The sequence below is a fragment of the Athene noctua genome, chromosome 6 (assembly GCF_965140245.1).
Source record: "Athene noctua chromosome 6, bAthNoc1.hap1.1, whole genome shotgun sequence".
In the NCBI taxonomy this organism is placed as follows: Eukaryota; Metazoa; Chordata; class Aves; order Strigiformes; family Strigidae; genus Athene; species Athene noctua.
The window spans coordinates 17,766,084-17,782,671 of record NC_134042.1 but is presented as its reverse complement, the minus strand read 5'-3'; the positions used below and the strand labels follow the sequence as shown (position 1 = coordinate 17,782,671).

The 16,588-nt window shown below is 36.1% G+C and overlaps 1 protein-coding gene across 1 annotated transcript in view; it reads left to right on the top strand.

Moving 5' to 3' along the window:
• RYR3 (ryanodine receptor 3) overlaps window positions 1–16,588 on the top strand; it is a 241,883-nt gene that overhangs the window by 201,425 nt on the left and 23,870 nt on the right. Inside the window, exons 75-89 of the mRNA XM_074909779.1 lie at window positions 1,668–1,764; window positions 3,343–3,452; window positions 4,293–4,344; window positions 5,035–5,088; window positions 5,365–5,464; window positions 8,181–8,260; window positions 8,519–8,595; window positions 10,243–10,316; window positions 10,559–10,576; window positions 11,054–11,134; window positions 11,537–11,625; window positions 12,016–12,144; window positions 12,514–12,618; window positions 13,736–13,817; window positions 14,124–15,448. Of these exons, the coding sequence (XP_074765880.1) occupies window positions 1,668–1,764; window positions 3,343–3,452; window positions 4,293–4,344; window positions 5,035–5,088; window positions 5,365–5,464; window positions 8,181–8,260; window positions 8,519–8,595; window positions 10,243–10,316; window positions 10,559–10,576; window positions 11,054–11,134; window positions 11,537–11,625; window positions 12,016–12,144; window positions 12,514–12,618; window positions 13,736–13,817; window positions 14,124–15,448 (2,473 nt within the window). The remainder of the gene's footprint in view (window positions 1–1,667; window positions 1,765–3,342; window positions 3,453–4,292; window positions 4,345–5,034; window positions 5,089–5,364; window positions 5,465–8,180; window positions 8,261–8,518; window positions 8,596–10,242; window positions 10,317–10,558; window positions 10,577–11,053; window positions 11,135–11,536; window positions 11,626–12,015; window positions 12,145–12,513; window positions 12,619–13,735; window positions 13,818–14,123; window positions 15,449–16,588) is intronic.

The following is a 16,588-nucleotide window of genomic DNA, read 5'->3' as shown; positions in this document are numbered from 1 at the left end:
TTCTTATATGTATCAGTTCTAGGAATTCCAGTAAGCTATTTCAGAAATTGAAATGTCTATTCATGTGGAGGTGTTTGTTAAATCATAGAAAAATTACTTCTACTGTAGAAGTACTCCCTTTTCTGAGAAGTGCTTGGAGATACAAAAGAAATAGTTCTATTGTAAAATATTTTTATTTTTCAAGAAAAAAAAAATCAGTTATGTTAGGAAATACTGATTCTTCATGTTCTGTGTTTAATTAATGTACATGGCTTTAAAAAGTGTCTTATGTGATGTTTGAGATGTGTGGGTTTTATGTTTGATGTCTTAAGGAAATTAATTTGTAAAAAAATTTGTCTTATTGTCTGTCATCTGTATATGCACATAGATACAGCGAAGTTGTACATGGCAATTTTTCATACACAGTTTACGGATACATTCTTTCTGACTACTTTATTGAATTTAACTTGTGCCTTTCTTCAATGAAAACCTATATGCTTTTCTTCAGACACAAAATTAGCAATTTCTTCCTGAGCACCTTTCAACGTGTTTGGCTGGAAAAAGTACATGAAAAAACTCAGTATGACAGGCTTATACTCAAGTTAACGGTAATGTAACTTGTGGAGAGCCTCTTGCTTATGCGCACACTTATTCCTTCCCAGCCATGATTTGATGTTATCATAAAACATGAATTTGTACAATTTTCAGAGGGGATTCTGATTGGTCAGTTTTTGAAATTTGAAAATAAAATGGCACCAGCGCCAGCCGGAGAGCCTAGAAGGTTGGCTCAATAGCTATTCCATTATAAAATAATAATTCATGTGCACAGTGTATTTAAACACATCATAGTGTATACAGCCAATATGTATAGCTTTTGTTAGTGGTGCAGGATAAAAGTAAATGAAAAGGCTGTGTGGAACAACCTTCATACCTTCACGTTGTGCACATCGAAACAAAACTTCTCCCCCAAATGTAATGTAAAGATGCAATGGTTTGGCAATTATTATTCGGTGTAGTCTTATTGCCATGAGCTGTGTTTTCTGTGGAAAGTTAAATGAATTAATACTGTATATGAGGAATTAATATGCCTAAGAGTTTTCTAAAATTAGTCATTTTCTAGAGCAAGTTTTATGTATTTCTAATCCAGCTTCTTTGAGGACACATTAACATTTCCCTGATTTGGAACTGAAAGGAAAGAAGCTGAGGTTATGCTTCTCTGTGGAAGAAGGCAATGATTGTCTGCAGATAGCATGCTGGAAATCACTTCATTATTATTTTGGTGTTGATGGCCAACTTCTGCTGTCTCAATGTCCTAAATCTAGTAAACTAGATTTACATCTCATAGGTGTAAATCCCACCCACTCATTCTCAGTCTGTTCAAGTGTGTATTTTTCCCATGCTTGCATTAAGGTTTCAGTCCTGCAGTTTCACATATAATGTATATTAGCACTCCCAAAGCCTTCAAAACAAAAAGTAATATATACATGTGTATTTAAAAAAAAGTAAGAATGTTCAAAAGTACATGCAGATTTGTCACTGAGTGTTAGTTATGTTTTGTATTTCGTTTCACTGACCAATCAGAGGATCAGAATTGTACAAATATGTATCCTTACTAATCATTAACCACCTGAGCTGTTATACTATGTTCCGTTACCCCTCTTGATCTCACTTTCACAACCCCCCCCCAGGCACCGTTCTATTAACCTCTTCCTCCATGGCTATCAGAACTATTGGATAGAAACAGAGGAATATTCATTTGAGGAGAAACTAGTTCAGGATTTGGCTGTAAGTACTGACATAATTGGGCATATTTTTCCCTGCCCACTTTAGTGTATATTTTATGTATCTCTTATAACCTATATTGAATTTTGGTGTACTGTATGCATATGCATAAACTTATAAAATATTAATCCTTATGCTTCAGGGCATAAGGTCATTTTCTGCTGTGGTCAAAAAGACATTCGTCCTGTGATGCACACTGAAGTGCATTAAGGTAGTTTATGCCTTCAGACAAACTATGTGATACTCATTTTTGGGAAGAGAAATGGATTAGATGAAGTGTCAGACTATTTTTTTCATTATGGTAATTCCTATGTTCCTATATTTTATTTGCTGGTATTTAAAGCTTGACACAATTGATCCTTTTCCCCTTTTTAAAATTTTTGTTGATGCATAATATTTAATTTTAACATTTTCAGCTTTGATACAAATTAATTTTGCTGTTTTCTTGTTGATACGTTGTAAGGATAAGTAAGTATATGCAGCCATATTCAGCAAAAATTTAGTTTACATGTGTATTTGATAAAAGTGATCAGTAAGCTTCAGCTTTGTTACTTTTGTTACTTAATATTGATTCAGAAAGAATACTTCTTTTTCTCTTCCCTCTCTATAGTTAGTTTGTCTAAAATACTTCCAAGGGACGTATTACCATGGTATATAAACACCATGAAAATGAATATATATCTTCATGGATAACATGAAAATGCATGAAGGCATCAGATGTTTCAGTGTTAGCAAAAGTAGTCATGTTGTGCTTTTTAAAGACCCACTTGTATAGATCTTTCAAAACGTCAGCTAATATATTCTTCTCATATTCTGGACAATTATATGGTCACAGTCTTTGTTTGACTTGTTGCTTCTTTCTAAAGGAAGGAATGAGACCATTAATCAAAAAACTAATTACAATTCTTTCAGATTTAATAGAGAATTAACTTGAACTTCTGTAATTACAATTATTACTATAATTAGAATAATTCTACAATAATTACAAACTCTACAAAGGGGTCATAACACAAGTGAGGTAAAGGTGATACACTGCTCTTTTGCCAGTGCTGGCTGTGTTGCATTTCAAACTGCCAAAAAATGTTTGAAGTTGACTATAAGAGCAGTCCTTACATTTGCTGAATCAAGGTTACCTAGAAATGATATACAAAAGTATTGTACTAAACAGTAATCTGAACATGATGTATCTGATGACATTATTAAAAATAGTTCAATTTATCAATAATTCTGCTAAATAATTGATCCAGGACTTTCTTTCAATTCCAATCTACTGGAAACATGTAATTTCTGCTGAATAAGGCTTCCCTAAGATTTTCACTGTCTCATTCTCAATACCTTGCAAATGAGAAACTTCTAATGTTACTATCAAATATGAGTAATAATCAGATACTCTCCTTCTGAGTCATACAGGCACATAATGTTGCAGTTTATGCTATAAAACTGCTGAATAAAATGAATACTGGAGGTTAATACAAATTGGGCAGAATAAAATTACTTAAATCCTTTCCTAAGCTTAGTTATTCCATTTTTTTCTTACTCATGAAGCTTAATTTGTATATTCTGATATAAATCTTGAGACAGACACCTCCAAAAAAAGAGGAAGAGGAAGAGGAAGAGACCGAGAAGAAACAACCTGATCCACTTCATCAGATTATCCTCTATTTTAGTCGCAGTGCTCTTACAGAGAGAAGGTAAAAAGAGCTGTGTTAAAAAGCACATTGAGTAAAAGGCACACAGTAATTGAATTTCTAGTAACAGTAGTAGTAATTGAATTTCTAGTAACATTACAGAAGTGATTTAACACAACTGCAGTTCTTTATTGTGTATGGTGAATACTTTTTTGCCTCTCAGTTTCATTAGAGTTTTCATGTATTTTAACTTGATACAACCTTTATATTGACTATTTCTGACATTTTAAAAGCTTGGTAAATACCCAATACAGAAATAGCATAGCGTGAATTCTCATAGAAACAAGAAGTCTACAGGAACTGTTGGTTCATTCAGAGTACCTGCCCTGGTCTCTGGTGTTAGTAAGTCTGTGTTTTTGTTTGTATTCATTACATTTTATTCAGTATGTCAGAAAAGGTTTAATTGATGATTAGTGTGTATCTCTTTCAGTGCCGGTTTGAATTTAGACAGTTGATTAGAATATGTATTTTATATGAGTTCTCCAGTGCTTCATATACTCTTTCTGTATGACTAACGTAATATTGCCATCTGACAGTTACAGTTACTCTATAATACTTTTTTTGCACTTGCAACAGCCCGGGATCCCTGCTTATCCAACATGACTGAATGTCCAAATATACCTCTAAATTATTTAATTAAAAAGTTACAGACTTGGTTTGAGATAAGAAAATACATTTATAATATGGTTTTTAAGTTTAATAGCATTTCAGATAGATATGTGTATTTAATATTATTTAATAAAATACCCTTTCAGAAAAAATATATTTAAATATTAGTAGGAATATGACATATTTTTATTACTACATCGTAAAATAATTTAAAATATTTTTTACTTTTTATAGCAAATTAGAAGATGATCCTTTATATATTGCCTATTCCGCTATGATGGCAAAGGTAAATATATAATTTCAAGCTCCATTCCTCACTTCACTCGGGTACTTCCCATTCATTTCAGATGGTTTTAAACCTTTCCCTTCTGTTTCTTAAGTGGATTGCTTGATAACAGTAATTTCAATATTTTTAATGAAGCAAAATACTGTTCAGAATTATATGTATAATGAGAAATTTCTTACATTAATATGACAAAATTCTAGTAGGTGCAGTCCTGTTGACACCACTTGGCACTTTGTTTTGTACAGGATTAACTCATGAACAGTTTTAACATGTTAATTATCTTTATTCTTTCGGTAATTATTTGGGAGTTAATATTTGAAGTCTGCCAAAAATAAGTTGGCAGTTTTTGCAACATATTGATTACAGCCAACACATGAGGAGAGTTTCACTGTGAAGATAAATAATATGGATATAAATAGAGACATGACACAAGAACACATAGCATGTAGTTATAAGCTGTATAAGGCTGTAGTTACAGGGTGTATATGTAGCTGGACGAATGCCCTGAAGTACTTGTACACTTCCTAGTGTGGATGAGCACAAATGTTTAGTTACAGGGATTTAAAATCATCTTAATGCCTTTAATTATTGGTTGAATTCTTTTATCATATTTATAGAAATACTGTAGTAAAAACAGGCATTATATTTCATAATAAGCAAAATCTTGTGATTTGTTTCTAACATAAAAAGAGCTGTCAGGAAGAAGAAGAAGAGGAAGAAGAAGAAAAAGAAAAAACATTTGAGGTGAGACTTTAAATAACATTTCTTACTCATTGTCTAATGTTCAAGTATTTTAAATATGTCCACTAGAATAAATGCAAGAATAACACAATGTTTATTGAGCTGGTTTCCTAGGTTATTCATATAAAGGAAAGATGTTGTGATATGAAGTTTTGGAATCAAAAAAATCATGGATTATGGAGGCTGATGGCCTTCAACAACTTCAGATTTCTCATCTTCCTATTTTTCCTGAATCAGTTACAGTCTGTATCCTATTCTCATTTTTGTTCCCAAACCCAGGAAAAAGAAATGGAAAAACAGAGAACTCTCTATCAGCAAGCACGCTTACATGATCGTGGAGCTGCTGAGATGGTTCTTCAGATGATTAGTGCAAGCAAAGGTAATGTTCTGTGGCGTAGTAAAAGTATACATGATAAACATATGTATAATGCTATGCATATGTTATAGAATTATAGACTGGTTTGGGTTGGAAGGGACCTTAAGGATCACCTAGTTCCACCCCCCTGCCATGGGCAGGGACACCTTCCCCTAGCCCAGGTTGCTCACAGCCCCGTCCAGCCTGGCCTTGAGCACTGCCACGGAGGGGGCAGCCACAGCTGCTCTGGGCAACCTGTGCCAGGGCCTCACCACCCTCACAGGGAAGAACATCTTTTATATCTAATCTAAATCTGCCCTCTTTCAGTTTAAAACCATTAACCCTCATCCTATCCCTACAGTCCCTGATCAAGAGTCCCTCCCCAGCTTTCCTGTAGCCCACTTTAAGTACTGGAAGGTTTCTATTAGGTCTCCCCAGAACCTTTTCTACTCCAGACCAAACAAGCCCAACTATTTCAGCCTGCCCTCATAAGGTAGGTGCTCCAGCCCCCTGAACAACTTTGTGGCCTCCTCTGGACCTGCTTGAGCAGGTCCATGTCCTTCCCATGTTGCAGGCCCTGAGCTGGACACAGCACTGCAGGGGGGAGGTCTCACAAGAGCAGAGTAGAGGGGGAGAATCCCCTCCCTCGACCTGCTGGCCACACTTCTCTTGATGCAGCCCGGAATATGGTTGGCCTTCTGTTCTGCAAGTGCACACTGCTGGCTCACGGTCAGTTTTCAACCCACTAGTACCCCCAAGTCCTCCTCTGCAGGGCTGCTCTCAATCCACTCATCCCGCAGCCTGCATTTGTGCTTGGGATTTCCCTGACCCAGGTGCTGGATCTTGCACTTGACCTTCTTGAACTTCATGAGGTTTGCATGGGTTGACCTCTTCAGCCTGTCCAGGTCCCTCTGGATGGCACATCCCTTCCCTCTAATGTGTTGACCACACCACACAGCTTGGAGTCATCGGCAAGCTTGCTGAGGGTGCACTCGATCCCACTGTCAACGTCACCCACAAAGATGCTAAACAGCGCCAGTCCCAATACTGACCCTTGAGGAACACCACTCTTCACTGGTCTGCACTTGGAAATCGAGGCATTGACCACAACTCTGAGTGCAACCACCCAGTCAATTCCTTATGCCCTGAGTGGTCCATCCATCAAATCTATGTCTCTCCAGTTTAGAGACAAGGATGTCATGTGGGACAGTGTCTAAAGCTTTGTGCAAGTCCAAGTAGATATCATCAGTTGCTCTTCCCTTATCCACAAATGTTGTAACCCTGTCATATAAGGCATGTATTCCTCTCAGGCTACCTGTCCTTGCTTCCACCCTCTGTAGACTTCCTTTTTGTGTTTTGAGTTTCTCCAGGAGCAACTTGTTCATCCACACAGGACTCCTGGCGTTCTTACCTGACTTCCTCTTTGTTGGGATGCATTGCTCCTGAGCTTGGAGGTGATCCTTGAACACCCACCAGCCTCCTTGTGTCCCTCTTCCCTCCAGGGCTTTATCCCATTGTACTCTACCAAGCAGATCCCTGAAGAGGCCGGACTCTGCTCTCCTGAAGTCCAGGGTAGCCAGCTTGCTCTGCACCCTCCTCACTGCCCTAAGGATCTTGAACTACACCATTTCATGGTCACTGCAGCCAAGCCTTGAGCTTGACACTCCCCACGAGCCCTCCTTGTTGGTGAGAACAAGGTCCAGCACAGCACCTCTCCTTGTTGGCTTCTCTATCACTTGCAGAAGGAAATTACCATCAGTGCATTCCAGGAACCTCCTGGATTGCTTATGCCCTACTGTGTTGTCCCTCTAACAGATATTGGGGTGGTTGAAGTCCCCCAGGGCTTGTGAACTGCCTGGAATTCCTTTGTGCTGCTCTTTGGCTGCTCTCCTGCTGACCTGTGACCCCTCACTGGGCTCTGGGAATCTATTGGTGGGACTGGCGTCAAACTGATAAGAATGGAATGGATTGAGGTTACCCTCCCTCAGCAACTTCACTTTAAAGCCCCCTTCACCAGTTTGGCAAGCCTGTGTCCGAAGATGCTCTTCCCCTTCTCTGACAGATTGACTCCATCAGCCCTCAGTAGACCAGGTTTCTCAAAGTGAGTTTCATGGTCTAAGTAGCTGAATTTCTGGCTGTGGCATCAGTCCCATAACCAATTGTTGATCTGTCAGATTCAACCGGTCCTTTCAAATCCCTTCCCTTTGACCGGGAGGATCGATGAAAAAACTACCTGCACTCCATTGTCCCTTACTGCCACTCCCAGGGCTCTGTAATCTTTCTTGATACTCCTCAGACTGCTCCTGGCTGTATCACTGGTGTCACATGGAACAACAGCAGCAGATGATAGTCAGTGGGCTGTACGAGGCTCGGTAGTGTCTCAGTGACACCCCTGACAGGAGCCCCTCGTAAGCAGCACACCTCTCCGGAGTGCATCAGGTCAACAGATGGGTGCCTCTGTACCTCTCAGAAGGGAGTCACCTACCACTGTCATCCGTCGCCTTTTCTTAGTTGTGCTGGTTGTTACATGGGGAGCAGATCAGGCTGCCTTACTCAGCTCCAGTGTCTCTCCTGATGTGATACACAGTGTATTATGTCATTATACCTATGATACATATGTGGTATATAATGAAAGAAAATAAATGTTAACCACAACTATAACAGGTAAAATTTCCAGACTTCTTTTCTGATTGAGTAGTCATAACTGCAAGTTTTCATGACTGTACCCTTGTTTTAACAGGTCATACAGGACCCATGGTTGTTGAAACACTAAAACTTGGTATCGCTATTCTAAATGGTGGGAATACCATAGTTCAACAGGTAAAGCTTTTCTTACTAGTATGAGCCTTCTTTGTATAAAGGAGGCAATTAATTCTGAGAATTATAATGTGCTGTCATGCTTTTGTTTTACTGCATTTAAATTTAAGCTAAACAGTGAAGAAATATCAGGGTATTTTTGGTACAATGATATTATTGCTTGCCAATGATTTGCATGTTGAATGGTAAATCAGGACATTGTTAATTCATATAATGTTAATATAGATTTATTTTTTTTCCCAAAAAATTTATACCCACTAGAAAATGCTAGACTACCTGAAAGAGAAAAAGGATGCTGGATTTTTTCAAAGTCTCTCTGGCTTGATGCAGTCCTGCAGGTAAAAAGCATAAATTGTATTATTATACTTCCAGTTTTATTCAGTTGGTGGCTTGTTGCTCAGTGCAGGTGGATTTGTAAGATTTAAATTATGGGAGTCACAGATTGTAGAACTTCTGTGGAAAATCTGTGTGAATCAGAGGAACAGTATGTCAGTCTTTTAGAATATTCTTCCAAAGGAGAAAATAAAGCAAAGACTGTGTATGCCTTTGAAGGTTTAGTTCAGAGAGGCAGAAAAGTAAAATGTAATGGCTCCTTTACTGGTCCCAGATACCTCAAGTTTTCTTTCTGGATGGTTCTAAGGATGGAGAAAAGCCATCACTGAGGGAGAGACAGGCCAGTGGAATTTTACTGAGCTTTCATTTTCTGTACACTTCTGATGAAATAATCTCTGTCTCTTCATCTGAAACCTCTGCATACCTGTCAGCTTTGTTAGAGATGGCATGTGTCCAGTGAGACTACGGTAGTCCATTAGCTTGATAAATGAGAAGTTCAAATTAGTTAAAGGACTCCCATAAAGAAGGTGGAAAACTGCTAGTGTTTCTGATTACTGTTACAGTAGACAACCTCCTATTCTTAGCCTTTTAAAGCAACAGAAGTGTTCTGAAGGAGTAGACTGGGAATTAGAAGTGGAGAAGCTGTATGAAGGCAGGAAAAAATGTGGAAGGAATGGTGACCTGCACTGCAGAAATTATCACTGAGTAGTTGCAGCCTAGTTAAATAACATCTATCTTGTAATTTTTCCATTTATGTAGAACAATTTGGCAAGGACTTGCTCCAACAGGACCTGCAGAGATGATATAACCAATTGTTCATCTGTATTATTCAGTACTTCATTAAAAAAGGTTTTGATTAAATGACTTGAACACCAACAAGAGAATGAAAATGATGCTTTTAAAAATGCTTTTGGTTTTAATGATGTCATTAGATAGTAGAATATGTGATTGAAGTGCTGTTTAACTGAAAAAAAATTAGATAATTATAGAATTATTTGGACTGTTTGAATGAAAGTATTCTGAGTGGTGAGAAGAATCATCATTGCTATTTCACATGCTGGGCTATGCCAAGCTAGCAAAAAAAAAAAAAAAAATGCAGATACCATTGTATTTTGACCTTGGAAGATATGGATTCTCCAATTATGTCATTCTGAATATGGAACCAGAGATTCCATACATATTCTAAATAACGTAATCATGTATAATATATACAGTAACAATATAATAGAAATAATAGTGAAAATTTAGTGGGAAATAGGGTGACTGAGAAATAACTGCAGTAATGTCCTTTTGGCAGGCAGGTTTAAGTCAATATAAAGAGGAATATTTCAGGTTCCTTTTCAGCTTTTCATTTACACATTAAGCCGTGAATGATGTTACTGGAAGTGAAGTTAGGTAAGAGGTAAGATCTGAGCTGATACTCATTTCAGAAATGGACACTGACCCTTACTTTCATCCCAAGTTATTTTATTTAATATTCATATTAAAGAAAATATGAGGCAGTGCATGTCACAGTGGGGCAAGACTAGTACTTGAAAGTGTCCAGAGATTTCCTAGAAGAAAATAATTTTCCATTGTGTACTATAGTACTTTTTCCTCTTGTTTTTGTTTGTTTGTTTGTTTTTGTTTTGTTTTGTTTTTCTCAATGTAAGTGTTCTTGACTTGAATGCGTTTGAGAGACAAAATAAAGCAGAAGGCCTGGGAATGGTTACTGAAGAAGGAACTCGTAAGTAGAATGAAATTGATTCCAGTAGTGCTTAAAACATTATTTGTGCTTCCTTCTTTAACTAGAAATGTTATTTACTGTGCTTGAGGTTTCTGTTGATAAACTTACTAAAAAGTAATTCTAGGGTTTGAGTTCTGAATATGCTTTATATTTACAAAATCTTTAGCAATAATTTCTAAGAAATACATTGTAACTTCCAATATTCTTATCCTGTATTCTTGTTATTTTTCTTTGATCCACAGTCATCGTTCGTGAGCGTGGTAGGTTTGGGTTTACAGTTTTCGATACTATTGTTGCAAAAATGTGTTGCAAATACAGAAAGAAATCTTTCCTTGCATCTTCTCAGATATCTTTAGGTTTAGCTTTATGGTCTGCAGCAGGTTGTGTGCTCAGCTTGGATAAACAGTTTGACGCTTATTAAAGAAGTGTCATTCATATTTAAGGCATGATTTTAGTTATGACTAACCAATTACTTAGTAGATATATATCTTGTTGCTTTTTTTTTTTTTTTTTTTTAACCATGGATGCATTTGAAGTGCTAAATATTTTGGCTTTGCTTTTTCTGTCTCAGTTTTTCTTTTCATTATTATCAGTCTGTTTCTTTTAAATTGCTTTAACGCTTTTATAATACTGTTTTTTATTAGAATTCCAGTTTTAAAAGTTGCTGTAAGATTATGTGTTCTGCATATTTAATCATAACGGTTGTCACGTAATCATTGTATTTATATATTTTAAAGGTGAAAAAGTGTTGCAGCATGATGAATTTACTCGAGATCTATTCAGATTTTTACAACTGCTCTGTGAAGGGCATAACAATGGTAAGTGAACTGAATTAATTTGGGGGAAGGTATGTGAGGAGTTTGTTCTTAGAGTTGAATAGAACCAATTCTAATGGTTTTTCTTCCAATTAATTTAGTTTTCTGAGGTGAAACTGGCATGTCAAAAATCTGAATTGTGGAGTTCAATTTGAATTTTTAAGTCTTAATGTAGTTTTAGTTTTTATGCCAATCGTTAATAATAAAGCCTATCGCAAGTCATGTGGATAACAATTCTTCAGCTGTAATTACATTGTGATCTACTGTAGTTCAATTTCCACCACATGAGCATCTGTACCCAACAAGATACCGAAAAAGAATGTATTCTCCATGAAAATATGAAAATAACCTTGTATTTTTTATTCCTATATATGGTAACCAAGTACAAATCACTTCTTATTTCAGATTTTCAGAATTACCTGCGTACTCAGATGGGCAACACCACAACGGTGAATATTATTATTAGTACAGTCGACTATCTCTTGCGTCTTCAGGTGAGCTAAAACCAGGAAAATGAAGAATAACATATTTGCCTTTCCTTCACTTTTACAAATTCATATTTTATTGGAATCAAATGTGAAAATGTATTCTTCAGAGATATCTAAAATAAAGAATGCTGGTTTAATTAATTTCATATTTCATTTTAAAATAGATTACTTTCAGAGTTCTGTGTAAAATCAGATGTTTGTTATTTTATTTCATTGTTCAATTCTGCAGAGAGCACAGTTAGATAAACATGCAAAAAATTAATGTAATGAGAAAGATTCTCACAGAAGTACTAGATTTCATTTCCTGATGATTCAACTTTTGGTGATGCAAATGCAGGCAATAAATATTGCGTGCAGAATCCAAAATTATAAAATATAGCATTGTTTCTTTCTTAGGAATCAATCAGTGACTTCTATTGGTACTATTCAGGAAAGGATTTCATTGATGAATCAGGACAACGTAACTTCTCTAAAGCTTTGGCTGTCACCAAACAGATATTCAATTCCCTTACAGAATATATCCAGGTAAACAATATGTTTTGTTCAAGGTACTAACAGTGAAGTTCTATGATTATATGGCCTGATCATAAATTTGTAAATACTTTGGCTTTATCTTTCCTAATTTTGATAAAGTTATGTGGAACCACAGGCCCAGTGTAAAGTTAATACTAAAACATGTTAATGGCTGCATATTTACCATGACATGATCTAGTATTTATGCACTAGATACCAAAGAGATCTTGGGAACCCTTCTCATGTAGCTTCATGGAAGACTGAAGTTTGGGGTTTTTTTATTTTTTCAGGGAGAAATCTTAGGAAATCAAATAGTTTTATTTGTTTTGTTTTATGTTATTTTATAGAAGTAAAAAAATGTGGTTTTCTTATTTTTTTTAGGGCCCTTGCATAGGTAATCAGCAGAGTTTGGCTCATAGTAGGCTGTGGGATGCAGTTGTTGGCTTTCTTCATGTCTTTGCCAATATGCAGATGAAACTTTCACAGGTATTTTCAGTAGTCAAGTAATCCTTCTTTCCATATGTTTATAAATTACAGTCAAGTGAATGTTGAAAGTTGTCGTTAATGTGCTGATACTCAGTGGTTTTGCATGGGCCTATTGTAATTTAGAGGTCCAAGACTGAATTTCAGGACTAGCAGCTTCATATAACTCACCTTTTCTAATATCAAGCTCACTGCTTCCAACTTATACCTTTCTGATAACGAAGGTGGCAATTTGGTCCCTTCCTCCCCATTGCCAAGACCTGATGATCTGTCAGAACAGAAGCATCATTAAAAGCATGGTTCCCATGCTGCAGCTAAGTAGGGCAAGAGAAAAGTTGGGAAAGATTCAAAGAGGGAGGGAATGTGACAGTCAGTCAACTTGTCCAGTTAATTCATCACAGGCACTGAGCAGGAGGGCAAGAGGCCATGTTCATTTCACTCTGCGGGGCATTGTGGAACCCCACCTCTCTTCACAGTTTCAGGCTTCTGTGTTCTTCTGCAAATTCTGCTTAATGTACCCATACACTCAAGCCTTTAGGCACTGAACGCAGCAGTGCAGAGAGTCATTTCCTCACTCTTAGGCAGCGTGTCTGCTACCCTCTGACTGACTCATAAGATTTCTTCCCACCCTACAGAGGTATATATGAATTTTGAGACTACTTAACAGTTTTTAGATCACAAATCCATGTTAGACTTAAGATTTTCTGTAGTAAAACTAAAGTTTAAACAGTTCTATCTCTGTTTGAGTGGCAATGCATTATGCCAATAAATATTCCCTGTGAAGTGAGAAAAGATGGATTCTTTCTGAAACAAATACTGCCAGATCTGTGGAGTAACCAGTTTTGTGAGTTTCTGCTGTCCCTTATCTGCGCTTTGGTACTCCTTAATGCTTTATTTAAGCTTATCTTTATAGAATTAATACCTCTGCTGTAGTAAATTTACCTCGTATTGTATAACACTTCTGACAGTAATCATTATAAAATGACAATGAAATGTTGCTGAAGAATGTAAACTACATTTAGATGACCATCCTGCATAGTTTTTTTCTAAGTATATTTAGTTTTCCAGATAAATACAAAAGAACCCCAACCTTGAACCTTATACTCCATTTTTTTTGCAGGACTCTGCTCAGATTGAATTGCTTAAAGAACTGCTAGATCTGCTAAAGGATATGGTAGTGATGCTCTTGTCACTGCTTGAAGGTTGGACCAGTTTTTTCTTATGGCCAAATATGATTATTTCAGTTTCATAATGTAAAGTATGATAATTACATTTATCTTTCCAAGCTGTTTTTTAATTGCCTTTATGTAATGCCAGGAAAAAAACTTTTCCATATTTATTTGATGATTCTTCTGGAATATACCTAGTCATGAAAAAGAAGGCTGCTACAGAAAAGCATGTTGAAAGAAAAATTACAAAGATTTAAGAACATTTTTGTTCTGTTCTCAGCATGAATATGAAATGTGTTTATTTAAAATGTAGTGATGCCAAATAACTTCCTGTTTTAGGTAACGTTGTAAATGGAACTATTGGAAAACAAATGGTAGACACGCTTGTAGAATCATCTAGCAATGTAGAAATGATTCTGAAGTTCTTTGACATGTTCCTCAAGTTAAAAGATCTGACTAACTCAGATGCTTTCAAAGAGCATGACCCAGACGGTAAAGGCATCATTTCAAAGAAGGAATTCCAGAAATCAATGGAGGCTCAAAAACAATACATACAATCAGAGATAGAATTCCTGCTGTCCTGTGCAGAAGCTGATGAAAATGATATGTTTAACTATGTTGATTTTGTGGAAAGATTTCACGAACCAGCCAAAGACATTGGATTTAATGTAGCAGTATTGCTAACAAACCTTTCAGAGCACATGCCTAATGATTCACGCCTTCAGAGCTTACTTGAACCTGCGGAAAGTGTTCTTAATTACTTCGAACCATACCTTGGCCGTATTGAAATAATGGGTGGAGCAAAGAAAATAGAAAGAGTTTACTTTGAAATCAGTGAATCAAGTAGAATGCAGTGGGAGAAGCCACAGGTGAAGGAATCCAAAAGGCAGTTCATATTTGATGTTGTAAATGAAGGTGGGGAGCAAGAAAAAATGGAACTCTTTGTGAATTTCTGTGAAGACACAATCTTTGAAATGCAGTTAGCATCCCAGATCTCTGAAACGGATTCATCTGAGAGGCCTGAGGATGAGGAAGAGGCAGAGCCTTGTTATGTAGTGGATATTGGAGATGATGAGGAAGAAGGAAAGTCCCTGGAATCTGCTTCAGCTTTTGCAATGGCCTGTGTTGCGGTGAAAAAGAATGTTGCTAACTTTTTTAAAATGGTCACTGTGAAGAACCTAAGAAAACAATACAGGAAAGTGAAAAAGATGACAGTAAAAGAGATGGTGAAAGTGTTTTTCTCCTTTTTCTGGATCCTATTTGTAGGGATGTTCCAACTGTTCTTCACCATAGTGTGGGGAATTTTCCAGATTCTTTGGAGCACTGTATTTGGGGGTGGCCTGGTTGAAGGAGCCAAAAACATTAAAGTTACCAAAATATTAGGGGACATGCCTGACCCAACACAGTTTGGAATCCATGATGATGTTATGGAAGCAGAAAAAGCTGAAAGCACGGAGCATGGCATCAGAGCTGAACTTGTGCAGTTTGTGAAGGGTGAAAAGGGAGAAACTGACATCATCTCAGACATTTTTGGCATTCATACAAAGAAAGAAGGTGGCTCAAAACATGGTCATGATGCTGGACTTGGAGATATTGCAGAAATCCTTGGTACAGATATCCAGTCATCTTTAGAAAACACGGTTCGGAAGAAAAAGGGATTACAGGTATGTTAAAGAGTTTTTGTGTTTCTTTGCAGAAAATAATAATAATAATAATGAGTTTTCTATTAGCAAATTAGTTATTTGCCAGTTAAATGATTAAAGAATGTTCTCAATGAACATTATTTATAATCTGTACTCTTAAAAACAAACAGGAGTGTTTATATGGCTGAAAAATCCAGTCCAGTGTAGTTTAGCTTTCACTGCAGTAAATTGTTATTATTGTTCGGTTGGACTTTATTCAGAACAAAAATTTCTAGCAGCTTTCTAGGCAGTTCTTGCTTTAAATGGTTTGCAGTCTTGTTTATTCGGTATACCCCTTTTTTCACAGTATATTTCAATTACTTTTATGATTCGCTTTCTCTATAATGATGCCTTATCATTATCATCTTTCTTCTACATACTCTACTGATCCCATACAATAAAATATCCCTTTTCCTAGTATTTGAAATAATTTTGCCTGAATATATTGTTACTTTAATGTTCATCATATAATCATTCTTTGCTTTTACACCGTTTTATAACCAATATATTTTGTTCCACTCAGCTGAGCTAAATATAATTTGTCATTCTGTTTACATTTAGTTCAATACATTTTTAAAAACCCAAATGCACTTTTCATATTTGGAAGTCATTATGTTTCACTCTACTTCAGATCTGTTTCTACTTATTATTCAAAGATATCTTTCCTCTCATCATTAATCTACCTTTTATGGTATGCTTTCCAGATATTTTCAAGATAAACCTCCATTGTACAACTTCTTAGTTAATTATTTCCTCTTCATTTGTATGTTTTTCTCCAAGATTTGTTTATGGCCTAGATCAAACTATATTTTTCATTTATTTTTCTTATTTATTTATTAATTCATTTTTCTTTGTGCACTTAAAAATGACAGTCTTTTAAAATCCTGTCTTATTTAGCATAAATGTAATGTGGTTGGTATTTAAAAATACTATTTTAGTTTAAGGATTTTAGCAGATCTGAGTAAATATTTTTGAGTTTTCTTCAACAATAGTTGAATAGTGGAATACAATTTTGCTTCAGATATGACTAAATAAATATTTTAGAATTTGCTTTACTTTGATTTATATATTTCTCTCGGATTTATTTGTAACTATTGATAAAAATGCTCAGTAATTTATGGA